This window comes from Mobula hypostoma, chromosome 19 (assembly GCF_963921235.1).
Source record: "Mobula hypostoma chromosome 19, sMobHyp1.1, whole genome shotgun sequence".
In the NCBI taxonomy this organism is placed as follows: Eukaryota; Metazoa; Chordata; class Chondrichthyes; order Myliobatiformes; family Myliobatidae; genus Mobula; species Mobula hypostoma.
The window spans coordinates 37,892,015-37,906,274 of NC_086115.1; the positions used below are offsets into that span (position 1 = coordinate 37,892,015).

General features: G+C 38.3%; 1 protein-coding gene across 4 annotated transcripts in view; it reads right to left on the reverse strand.

The window, feature by feature from the left end:
* LOC134358975 (exocyst complex component 6-like) overlaps positions 1 to 14,260 on the reverse strand; it is a 194,539-nt gene that overhangs the window by 7,346 nt on the left and 172,933 nt on the right. For all 4 annotated transcript variants that reach the window (XM_063071718.1, XM_063071716.1, XM_063071717.1 and 1 more), the window contains one exon: positions 9,075 to 9,187. In XM_063071718.1, coding sequence (XP_062927788.1) covers positions 9,075 to 9,187 — 113 coding nt within the window. The remainder of the gene's footprint in view (positions 1 to 9,074; positions 9,188 to 14,260) is intronic.

Here is a 14,260-nt window from a genome sequence, read left to right on the forward strand (position 1 = left end):
CTATTCCTTTCCTGTCCATATAGCTATCCAATTTAACTTTAAATGACAACATCGAACCTGCCTCAACCACTTCTGCTGGAAGCTCGTTCCACACAGCTACCACTCTCTGAGTAAAGCAGTTCCCCCTCATGTTACCACTAAACTTTTGCCCTTTAACTCTCAACTCATGTCTTCTTGTTTGAATCTCCCCCACTCTCAATGGAAAAAGCCTATCCATGTCAACTCTATCTAACCCCTCATAATTTTAAATACCTCTATCAAGTCTCCCCTCAACCTTCTATGCTCCAAGGAATAAAGAGCCAACTTGTTCAACCTTTCTCTGTAACTTAGATGAAACCCAGGTAACATTCTAGTAAATCTTCTCTGTACTCTCTCAATTTTGTTGACATCTTTCCTATAATTCTGTGACCAGAACAGTACACAATACTCCAAATTTGGCCTTACCAATGCCTTGTACAATTGCAACATTACATCCCAACTCCTATATTCAATGCTCTGATTTATAAAGGCCAGCATATCAGAAGCTTTCTTCACCACTCTATCCACATGAGATTCCACCTTCAGGGAACTATGATCCCTCTGTTCTACTGCATTCTTCAATGTCCTACCATTTACCATGTATGTCCTATTTTGATTAGTCCTACCGAAATGTAGCACTTCACATTTATCAGCATTAAACTCCATCTGCTATCTTTCAACCCACTCTTCTAACTGGCCTAAATCTCTCTGCAAGCTTTGAAAACCTACTTCATTATCCATAACTCCACCTATCTTAGTATCATCTGCATACTTACTCATCCAATTTACCATCCCATCATCCAGATCATTAATATATATGACAAACAACATTGGACCCAGTACAGATCCCTGAGGCACACTACTAGACACCAGCCTCCAATCTGACAAACAGTTATCCACCACTACTCTCTGGCGTCTTCCATCCAGCCACTGCTGAATCCATTTTACTATGTACTTCAATATTAATATCTAATGATTGAACCTTCCTAACTAACCTTCCGTGTGGAACCTTGTCAAAGGCCTTACTGAAGTCCATATAGGCAACAATCCACTGCCTTACCCTCGTCAACTTTCCTAGTAACCTCTTCAAAAAATTCAGTAAGAGTTGCCAAACATGACCTTCCACGCACTAATCAGATCCTGTCTCTCCAGATAATTATATATTCCATCTCTAAGAATACTTTCCATCAATTTACCCACCACTGACGTCAAACTCACAGGCCGATTGTTGTGGAATTCAATCATCTAAGTTTATTACCTAACCTAATGGAATATAAATACTTTGTTTTAGATTACATAGCAAGTCTGCTAACTCAGAACCATTCTAATAGAAACATAGAAAATAGGTGCAGGAGTAGGCCATTCGGCCCTTCGAGCCTGCATCGTCATTCAGTATGATCATGGCTGATCATCCAACTCAGAACCCTGTACCAGCCTAATTCAAGTATTTGCACTAGAATTAACACTGTAGAAGATTAAGTCCAGCTCCTATGGTGAGGGTGAAAAGGAGGAGGTAGTGGGGAAGAGAACAATAAATTGACCATGGGATTTGTACCAAGGATATTCCTGCTCCCACTAATGGGAATGGAGTGGGGATTGTATTAGGGCAGCAGAAGTTCGGCAAGCTTTACTAAAGAACAGATTTGTTTATTTATAGGTTGGAGTGACTTTCAGAGTTTTACATCTTGCTTGTTGATTAAAATGTCTAATTTTTCCATATGGCTGAACAACTAGCGCAGTGGTCCCCAACCATTGGGCTGCAAAGCATGTGCTACTGGGCCGCGAGGAAACGATATGAAATGCTATGAGTCAGCTGCGCCTTTCCTCATTCCCTGTCATGCCCACTGTTGAACTTGAACGCACGCGAGGTCATCAGTCAGGTATTAACCTACAACTACTCAATGAGCGAAAAAACAAACGCCGCTTGAGAGTTTCTTTGGAAGAAGTGGTAGGGGACATAAAAGGCCTAACGATGATGATAACGCAGAGCTGAGACTGCAAAAAAAAGAAAGCTTCCTTCAACAGAAAATATGACAAGTCGTACATAAAATATGGCTTTATTGTGAGCAGTGACTCGCACGCTCCAAGCCCCCTGTGTGTGATATGTGGAGACAAGCTGTCTAATGAGGCAATGAAGCCCTCAAAACTGCCTCGGCACCTTGAGTCCAAGCACCCTGTACTTAAAGACAAACCAGTTGAGTTTTTTGAGCGGAAAAAACTTGGAACAAGCGGGACAGAAGCAAGTGTTGAGAGCCACCACCTCCACAAATGCTGCTGCTCTGAGAGCATCGTACTTAGTGGCTAGCTGTATTGCTAAGGCTAAGAAGCCTTTCACTGTTGGTGAAGAATTGATTCTGCCTGCTGCCAAGGACATGTGCCATGAACTGTTGGGAGAAGCTGCAGCTAACAAGATGGCACAGGTTTCTCTTTCAGCTACCACAGTTTCAAGGAGAATCGATGACATAGCGGAGGACATCGAAGCACAGCTGTTGGAACAGCTTAACGAGTTACCGCGTGACGAGGAGTGGATAGCAAAACTTGCTTATCTGTGTGACATCTTCAACCTGCTCAATGAACTCAATTTGTCACTTCAGGAGAGAATGGCAATTGTCTTCAAGTTGGCAGATAAAGTGTCTGCTTTCAAAGCCGAACTGGAACTGTGGGGACGGCGAGTGGACAGGGGCATATATGACCTGTTCCCAACAGTAGCTGGGAATGTGGGAGAGACTGAGGCTCACAGCTGGTGCGTGAACACCTATCTTCGCTATCGTCAGAATTCGAATGTTACTTCCCAACCGCAAATGACTCAAGACGTGCAAAGGAATGGGTCCGTGACCCATTTGTGAATGTCCGCGGTGAATCATCCATGTCTGCGCGGGAAGATCAACTCCTCGAGCTTGCAAATGACGGTGGGCTGAAAAATATGTTTGATATAACATCTCTGCCGGCATTCTGGATCAAAGTCAAGGCTGAATATCCTGAGATAGCCACGAAAGCACTGAAAATGTTGCTTCCATTTCCAACATCATACCTCTGCGAAGCAGGGTTTTCTGCAATGAATGCAACGAAAACTAAATTGCAGAATAGACTGGACATAAAGAACTCCCTTTGAGCATCGCTGTCTCCCATCAACCCTCGATAGGACCGTCTTGTTGCAGGGAAACAAGCCCAGGCCTCCCACCGATTCAGTGATATTGGTGTGTGCAATGATTTTATATGTTCATACAAGGAAAATATGCGCTGTGTTTATTATCCAAATGTTACTTAAAATGTTATGATGCTATTGACTTATAAGTGACTTACAATTGACTTATCACTATATTAATGCGAGGAAAATATGTGCTGTGTTTAATATTAAATTTGTTAGATAAACCCTTTCAGCAATGAAATTGAGTGTATTAGCCACTTATAGTTGACTTATCACCTGTATTCCAGTCATGATTAACACCCCCCGTCAGCTGGTCCGCAAGAATATTGTCAATATTAAACTGGTCTGCAGTGCAAAAAAAGGTTGGGGACCTCTGAACTAGTGTGCAGGCTCCGTTATTTAGAGCAGGTCTGGAGTTCTATCATACTGTACATTTAAAAATTTTAACTGCAAAATGCAGATGTGAACTTGGTGTTTCACAATTGGATTTAGATTTTTAAAAATCTGGATCTTTATAAATTCAATATTTTTTTATGGTCAATCTTCAGAACTAGTGTAAAGGAGAACAGAATGATTGTTACTCTGGATGCAATAGTGCATAAAACACAACAAGCACAAAAAATATAAAAGCAATCCTAAAAATGTACAAGTAACTGTTGAGTGTGGCTGTATACAGATAAAACTAGCTTGTAGACATTCACTGATTGTATGTACGTAAGTACACAAGGTGCAGGAGCATCTGAGCACAAGGTGATTGATAGGAAATGGTAAGCGACAAAGTGACTCTTGCCGAGTGGAAATCTTCCACGCAGAGCAGGGCGTATGAAAACACAGTTTTCATATAATGCACATATATACTCAGGTGCCTGGGCTTTTATAGTGATGTCAAACTGATAACAATTGCACTTTAACACCTTTACACAGATTTGTTCCGCACCTACAGTACATGAGGCCTGGTCATAAACATTGAAGTAAATCTAAGCCAGAGGAAAGAAGCGTTTTTACATTATCTGACTATACCTGGTAAGCTATCAGGATTTGACGCATCATAGTCCACTATTAGTCCATTTCTTACCAACTACAACTGTTCACATTAATTACTAATCCCCTCACCAAAATCAGCCACAACCTTCAGCTCTTCATGTTCTCTCAAGCAATGATTCACCTATGGTCCCACGCCAATTGTTAAGTACAATATACAAATGATCCAATCACTGTGCAATACATTGCCTCCTACTTAAAACAAGTGCATAACTGGAAAGACATGAAAAGGTTCCAGAAAGGAACTTTCTAAGCCGAATAGAATTTCCAATTTTATTTAGCTAGAAGCATCCTAAATTCTGAATCAGGAGTTTATGAACTTAAGTCCCAATTACAGGCACTTAAATGATTCTGCACCAGTTCTGCATTTTTGGGGCGAACATCCTTCACAATCTCAGACAGACAAAAAATATTCCAGAGAAATATTCACAGTAGAGCAGATGAGTTCTTGCACAGCTACAGTATATTCAATATTTCTCTCATTGAAATCACCAAGAACAATTATCCAAGTATCAATTTCTCCTGTTGTGTAACCTTGCTGGGTGCAAACTAGCATGCTTTTCTGTATCATAATACTTCATTACAGAACTTCATTCGGTGTCAAGCACATTGGGACATCCAAATATGTGTAAGGCACTATATTAAAAAAACCATGAGACTAGAAACTCCTTTGTCAGTCAGGGGCTAAACTGGCACATGTAAGTAATGCACACCAGTATATCTCAATGCCTTTGGTGCTAATTTTCCCAGCACTATCTTATGTAAATGCATTATTGCATATTGAATGTGCAGTGTATATATTTTCCTATTTCCTCATGCAACAGCTTATTAGTAAGGCAATACTCCATACCTGTGGAACTGATCCTGGACTAATAATCAATCAGAACTCAAAATAAGCATCACACATAAAAGTTGCTGGTGAACGCAGCAGGCCAGGCAGCATCTGTAGGAAGAGGTGCAGTCGACGTTTCAGGCCGAGACCCTTCGTCTGGACTAACTGAAGGAAGAGTGAGTAAGGGATTTGAAAGTTGGAGGGGGAGGGGGAGATCCAAAATGATAGGAGAAGACAGGAGGGGGAGGGATGGAACACAGTAACATGCAAAAAAAAGCATGTTACTATACAAACACAAAACTGCTGGAATCCTTTTGGATAGCTGTAGAGTAATGAACTGCAAGGGAAATTCGGCTGCCATGGAGCAAATTTACTGTTGCAGGATTAAGTATCCTTGCATAGGAGTTGGAGAAGTACAAGGGTTCTATACACCTTGATGGCTACCAAATGAAATGAAGTGATAGGAAGTTGCAAGAGAGATTAGTTATAGAAACTAATCTCCATGAACCTGACTGCAATGCCTGAATATATTCCACAACTTTACTTTTGGCCAAGACTAGAATAATGGTTTCTCAGAAGTAAGGTGGTCAAATGTAGCCACGAGCTCAAACTCTTAATACTGTTACAATTCTCACATTTCATAACCCAACCACACAACTAAACCAGGATGGAAGCCATTTCTTATCAACCTATAAAAATCAATCTGGGTAAGATTGTCCTAAGGTCAAAGTTCATCCTAGGAGATAGGAGGAATCTAGCACATCCAAAACCTGTACAGTAGGGAGAAACAAATAATTTCCTGATGATAGGACTGGAAGCACACAAAGCTTGCATAAGCAAAGGATACCAAAGTTCAATGTATGTATGCTATCACTCCTTTCAGATACCTCAAGCTCAAGACACAGGATATTGTTCCGATGTTCATGTACATATTTGTTAAGCGCTCCCTTTAACATTGACATGCCCCCAAATTTACCACTACCTCTTCTTGATCATTTGCAGACTCACCGGAAATTTCTTCTTCCTGGCTCATCCAATTAACTTTACATATTTAAAGTCCAAGTCTGGAAATCTTGACAGACCCTGCATTGAGCCTTTTAATTTGCAGCCACGTCCTCAACACTCAATTTCAAAATGTATGTAGCAATAATGGTCTGATATCCTTCTGTTATTTGGTTAGGCAAATTCTCTAGCCAAGTCAACATGGCTATGAGAAGATTAAATGACTGGTCTAATTTGGAAGTCAGGACCTGTCAGTAGACTGAAAGGATTTATGGAAAAGAGCAATTTTCCGCCACATGATGGATTGTAACAGCTACCATAGAATTGACAAGGTGCCACACACGAGGACGCTGAATAAGAGCCCATGGTACTACAGTAAAAATACCAGCATGGGTAGAAGACTGACTGACAGGCAAGAAGCACTGAACTTTTCTGATTGGTTGCCAATGACTAGTAGTGTTCTGCAAGGGTAAGTGTTTGTGGGACTGCTTCTTTTCACATTATATGTCAATGATTTAGATGACAATTTCAAATCAGAACCATCATTACAATATGCCTCTTTCATGAGGAGATATTGCAAGGTATTAAGGTGATAACATCACTGCTGCAGTCTCAAACAGAAGTCTGTGATTGGTAGTCGTCCTTTGTCGATTACACTTCTTCAACTGTTAACAGCATAGACAGAGATACCTACTTATAGCTTGGTTAAGTGTAGGTGCACACATTAATGCTCCCAAGTTACTTTGGCCATGTAATCCTTAAGATGTGTTTTTTCAAGACTGCTTATCATTGCCTGAATTATTGCTGCTTGACTCAAAGTGGAGTTGGTAAAGTGGGATCCTATGGGGCAAGGGTTCGCAACCTTTTTTATGCCATGGACCCTGAAAATTAACTGACGGGTCCATGGACCCCAGGTCGGGAACCCCTGCTTAAAAAAATCTCCAAGCAAAGAGGCATGCTGTGGCAACAGAGGCCCCCCTGTTACTGGGCACCATCACCTTCCACCTGAACATCTTTGAGCAAACATCAACCCCCACCCCCCACAGATAACTGACAACTGTTGACAAAGTATCTAGGTTTTGATTGGGACAAAAGGAAGATATGCCTAATTTGATGTAGAACACTGATTTTCTTGAGGATCATGATACTCTCCACAATGGCCTTGTATCTAATACTCCTCAGAGCTGGAGTATCTTTACTGGTATAGTCCCTGGTGACAAAGCCAGGATACAGACTCTTCTTTCCCTCCTCCTTTGCCTCTAACCCTTCACTTTTGGCTTCTATAGCACATCGAGTGGAACCACTACTGGAGCATTCAAGACAGTTAATAACACAGTGACTGAAGAGCTCATTCTTATCTACTTTTCAGTTAAGGGCTGCCCCTCCACTCTCCCACTAAGGTCACTTGCAATATCCAACTGTGTGTGCAGCACACTGCACCTTTAAATGAGATGGCTGGAAGCACTGAGGAAAAAGTCAGATCAGCTAGAAAGAAAAGCTAGGCTGAAGGCCTCATTAGATTCTCCTGCTGAATTACAGTGAATTGGAATAGGAACTGTTTCTCTCTCCATAGAGTTTTGCAAGTCTGCCATATGTTGTTGTTTTTATTTCACTTAAGTTGGTCCTTTAAAAGGTGAAGCTAGACATTTATTAATCAGACAAATGTGATGAGAATGGTGAAAGTGATTATCTGTTCATTATATACTGGTGTAAAATATGCATGCTATTTTGGGATTCAGAGCTTTACCCCATTTACGTGGAATTATTGTGCTTGAATGAATTGTGACAAATACAATGAAATTCATCTATTAGCGTATAAAATGTCTCAAGACAAGTTCTTTGTTTTATCATTAACTTTTCTTGCTTACCTACATTGGCAGACCTTTAGAAACACACGTACACACAAAATGCTGGAAAAACTCAGCAGGTCAGGCAGCATCTATAGAAAAGAATGAACAGTCAACGTTTTGGGCTGAGATGCTGACTGACCTGCTGAGTTCCTCCAGCATTTTGTCTGTGTTGCCCTGGATTTCCAACATCTGCAGAAATTGTGTTTATGATTGGCAGACCTTGGTTTGTTCTCCTGGACTGCTTTTTAATCACCGGCAATTTATACATTCATTTCACTGCAGATTGTTATTGATGGTTGTATTCTATAGTACTATGAAGATGAGTTAGACACACAGGACAGTAAAGAGATTATTTATTCATTACCATTATGTGTGAATAATGAGCCCTGCCTTTGAAGCCACTGTAAGAATCATTTCCAAAATGCAGCATCAGAAATGTAAAAAGCTCTAGAGCAACAATCATAATTCATTTCTGTCTGACAAAGTAAATGTTCTCAGATTATAAAAAATAAAACTTCATTAAATCGCTCTAAGGCATAGCTTTCAATCTCAGTGAGTGAGATATTACAGTTTTGTCAAACAGGCTTACGGATGCAATATCAAAGCAGTTAAAATCAAACATGTCACAAAGACTTTGTCAAGAGCCCAGATCTATTATGTTAATTATGTGTACATTAATTATGAAAATTATTTCAAACAAAAGTTTCAAATTTCAAACCATAAACATTCAATTCACAACAATGAATGAGTGACACTACCTGGTACATGCATACTACTTACCTTCTGTAGATTCTGTACAAAAGAGGAATGATAATGACAAAAAAATCAGAAGCTACCTCATTAGAAAGGGCAATTGCTTAAAGGTCTTGGTGCATATTTAAACAGTTAACATGGTATTGGTATGATGAGTAGATAATATTTTTGGATTTCTAATTTTAACATAATTTGTGCAACATGCATTACCAACTGTAGAAATTTGTAAATTTGTATAAAGTTTCACTAAAATTTAAAAAAAAATATGGAACTTTCCAAGACAGTAAGGAGATGTAAAATTTAACACTAATTTTCTTCAGAATAGAATTCAACTAAAAGTAGTTACAGAAAATCATATGATTTCCCATTTTTTTGGTATACTGTAAACCAAGTTTAATCTGTACATGTAACATTGTAACTGTTTACTTACTTCTCAAGTAGTATCAAAGCTGTGCTGGGATTCACTCTCAGGTATTTGGATGTAGCTTGCCCATAATCAGCTAGATATGTCGACCAATCCCATACCATAAACAGGTCGAGTAGCTACAAAAGGCAAGTATAACACAGTAGTAAGCAATCTTTTAGATAAGTGTTAATTAGTGTGATTTATTACTCTGTAATAAAAACAGCTATTTAAAAAACAGGTCAACTTATAAATGAATTTGATTTGGCAACTTAAACCTGAAAGAGTAAGGACTAGTTGACCTGCCATCCCAATTGATTGTATAGTTTCAAGTTGGTAATGAAACTGAATTAAAATACAATATAATCTATTAAAATAGCTTATTTTCCAAATGCAGCATGTCTGAGGGCATTTTAAGAGCAGAAACTAACATATCTGAAGAGCCTATCCACATGCCTACTAATCTACTAATTCCTGTGATATTAGGCAGGTAATCCAATGAAGTTTGGACAGCATGAGTATCAATGAAATAGCGAACTCAAGTGTCACTTCCTCTGTATGCTTCTATTTACCTCTGAAAGACACAAATTGATTACTCATCTTTTGACTCATTTCAGCTTTGCATTTATGTCCCCCACCATAATTTTCCGAAAATTCAATTAACTGAAACTGTAGCAAGTACATTTTACTTACGAAAATCCCTTCAGTTTTGCATCATGCCTGAGTTAATGCTGGTCTTTAATGCCTGTTTAATGTAGGCAGCAGTAGTCTTACCTTTGAAATTAAAGCTTCACTCCAAGAATGAAAGACAGAGTCCAGACAAACATTTCACCGCTATGGTCAAGCAAGGGCAGAAATGCCTGATTGTAAAATGCCCAGAACTCCAAAATACTGAACAGTTCATTCATCTCATTGTCTGTTCATAGGATCCTTTGTGCAAAATAGCACCTACCCACAAAGAGTTATTGCACTTCAAAGTAGTTCAGTGCATGTGAAGTACAATTTGTCAAAGTGCATTGTAAATACTTTCCTTGTTCATTTATTACTTTCTTACACAATATAGTGATTTTCTGAGTTAATTACAAAAAACATAAATGTGTGGTTTCCTTTAAGTTATCTAAATGTGAGATGACAGCAAAACATATCAGGCTGTTTATCAATTACAGCTCAGCTTTCAAAACTTCATTCCCTCACTACAAATCACCAAGCTTCAACCCTCTTTATGCATCTGGATCCTTGACTTCCTTGTTAGGAGACCAGAGTCAGTATTGATTGGTAATAACATCTCCTCCTCACTGACTATCAACACAGGTACACCATAAGAATGCATGCTCTACTCCCTCTACACTCATGACCATGTGGCTATACATAGCTCCAACACCATCTATAAATCTGCTGACAACACTACTGTTATTGGCTGAATCTCTGATGGCGATTAGGAGGCGTACTGGAGTGAGACAAATGGACAGGCTGAATGTGATGTAGCAAAAACCTCGCACTCAACACCAATAAGACCAAAGGATTGATTGTGGTCTTCAGGAAGCTGAGGTTGGGAAAACACTCACTCAACTGCCCTCATTGAGGGGTCAGCAGTGGAAAGGTTGAACAGCTTCAAGTTCCTGGACAACAACAATCTGGAGGATCTTTTCTGGGCCCAACATAATGATGTAATCATGAAGGCATACCGGTGGCTCTGCTTCATTAAGAGTTTGAGGAGATTTGGTGTGTCAAAGACAGTTGCAAATTTCTACAAGTGTATAGTGGAAAACATTCTGATTCTCAGGCTGGTATGGAGCCTTCCAATGTACAAGATTGCAAGAGGCTGTAAAGGTTGTAGACTCAAGCAGTTTCATCACAGGAACAATACTCCCTGTCATTAAGGGGATCAAGAGGTGATGCCTCAAGAAGATGGCATTCATCATTGAAGACCCTCATCATCAGGGACATGTTCTCTTTACACTACTACCTTCAGGGAGGAGTTACACACTCAAGTGAAATCTCACACTCAAATGTTTTAAGAACAGCTTCTTCCCCTCTGCCAGAATTCTGAACAGTCCATTTTAAAAAAAAAGTCTTATATTATACTGCTGCAACAAAACAACAAATTTCATGACACATCAGTGATAATAAATCTGATTCTAATTCTAATTCGGTAGAAATCAACATACTCAGCAAATTGCTGATGAAATTGCAATTGTGCTAACCTCAAGCTCAAAATTCCCACTTCCCAGAGTAATAAGGCACTAAACTTAATTTACAATTTTGCTCTCACACAAGTCAGATTAAGCACTGTATGGAATATAGTATAGTAATGTAGTCCCACTTGGTGGAGGACAACAAGAGTTATGGAAAGATAGAATGGAGGTGCAAAATAGATAGCGAGTTTAAAAGATACTGAGATATCAGAGCTTGTATACGTTCATACCTGGTACATTTGATCATTTTTTTTAAATATGAAAGGACTACCCAAATTACTTCGCAAAATAGTCATGCAGGGTCAGTACTGGGGTACTTCTATGCAATATAGCATCAATAATTTGGATACAGACACAGAAAAAATGGAGAAAAAAGCTATTAGCTTCTTTAGGAAAGAGAGGAGGATAAAAAACATTGTTAGAAACTCGGTAAGAAAATATTTGAAATATAGAAATATATATTCTTAGTTGAACCATTCATTGATTATAGCATCAGGTACTATTAGCTTCAAAGTTCCACTGAAGAAATGGGCGCACAAAATTTTAGCTAGATACTTCACTGCTATATTGTTTGAAAAGCTACAGTTTACATGAAAAATAAAGCAGAGACCCGGGTCAGCTCTGTTCAATGTTCATGCATTACAGAAGTAACTAAACTCTAAATTACTGTATAAAATTTAGGTATATTCTGAGGGGGCTTAAAATAAATACGTTCTGCATTTTTATTGCCCTAGACTTAATCAGTTCAATACCAACAACTGAAATCTGTAAAAGTATAAAAATTTGGACTATAATGACATTTTGTTAGAAGTTGATATTGACAAACAATGAAACAGCTTTAGTGTTGTAGCATGACTTGTCTTTCAACCGAACAAAGGACTGAACTGGCTGACAGTGCGTTTTGTCAATTCACTGGCATGTCATTAAAATGATGAAGCACCTTGCTGTGTTGGAGAGGTTTTTCAGGAAGAGAAGCAATAGTATTTGCCATTTGACTCTATGGACAATCAAAGAATGGTGCTGACAATTGTTATAGACCACCATACATCCATGACCACTCTTTCCTCAAATGGAAACAGACTATGTGGTCTCAAGTGTTCATATTATGCTGTTTGTAGCATAAAGGAGGAAAGGAATGAAATGCTAAGTCAGAGATTTAAGCAGAGCCTCTAAAGTGTAAAGCATACTTTTACAACAATTGCTTTGTGCAATTTGGATATATGAGGAGTTAAGCCAATGAATGTACAAGATAACTGTTTTCTGAAGTTAAAATAGGCATTACATTTCCAAACTAGCAATTATTTCTACCTCACTTTTCTCTTACATTGCCTGAAATAGTACAGCCAGTGAACCACAAGCCACTTAAATCCACACTTTTACAATGTGGAATCAAACAAATTTACATAGCAATCAGCAGTAGGAGTAAATATCAAAGGAGAAAACATCTGGATTTTCCAACTAAATCAATGTTTGGTGTTTCTTTTCACACACTGGCTATCACTTCCACAGACACCAATTTAACAGAATATTTAACTGTGAAAAATTTCCCGACAATCACAAACTCGTAATCACTTGGCAAAAAGTTGACAAATATTTGTCAAAATGACAATGCTCCAAGATGTTGTAAAATTCAAAACACTTTCAATGTTAGTGCATTAGTAAAATCCTGTGTGATTAAGGGGGGAGAAAATTGAACCAATCACTAACATATACATTAGGTTTATGTTTTGTGCTGCATGGGAAAAATAATTGAGTTGTGCTACACCAAACATCAAAAAAAAGGATGTCCTGGTAAGCACTGGCCCAGTTTTAATAATAGTAATCTCAGAAGATGAATTATAATAAATAAACTATTAAATTATTTCCTTAAGTAAAATTCCCTTAAGGCCAATATCAGTACTCTAAATATGCCTCCAATAATCTTATTCAAAAGCAACTTCAAAAGAGAAAAAAAATTATGTGTTTTAAAAATGCAATTAAAGGCACAAAAACATATACCTATTAAATAGTTAACTAAAGTATTGCACAAAATTACATGAGGGTCTATGCACGAAGAATAGCTGGATTAAATAAAGGAAAGACTTTCAATTTGATTATCTAAATTAAAATAGTTTGAGTAACTAAGATGTACTAATCATTTGGCAATTACTGACAATTTGCCAAATAGAATCAAGTGATTTGTAATCAATAATTTTTCTCTTAATATCTAAAAATCCCTTAATTACAATAATTAATGATTATCAGTGACTAATAAGATTCAAAATCAAGAACCATTGGTTCTTAAGGTTCTTTAAATAACAGCAATATGAACTTAAAACAATCATAATTTGAATAGAAGTAAACTTGATCCTTAGAATTTTGTAGTTATCGATTTGAATCCTTCAAAATTAATTAATTTTGTGATTCGATCCTGTTATTTATTCTGTTCTTGGTTGGACCACCAGATGGGGTATTTTGGAGACAGAGACAGAGAGAGACAGACAGACAGAGAGACAGAGAGAGAGAGACACACACACAGAGAGACAGAGAGACCCACACAGAACAGAAAACCACCCTTCAGACCACTGAGTACCCAATAATCATCAACCATTTGTTCTCATTTGAAGTAAGGAACAAATTTCCTATTCAATCGATGCAGTAATAATGAAATGTATGGCCTTTATGACCGGAGGAGAATGCACGGATTCATATCAACAAATTTGAAGCAAAAGAGCTTTTCCTACTGATTTGCAATTGTGGTTCTTTTTTCTGTTTACAGAAAAATTCTACAATAAGAACAGATATAGCTCTCATTACAGAAGTTACATACAAGACCATAAAACAAAGGATCAGAATAGTACTGGACTCACCTCGGCAAAACCCTCCTAATGCACTGGAAAGTGAACTGTCTTCTCCTAGACCAACGTTGACAGAATCTTATTTAGTTATTTACCAATACAGTGCTGAGTAGACCCTTCTGGTCCTTCAAGCCATGCTGCTCCAGCAACCCTGGATTAACCCTAACCTAATCATGGTTCA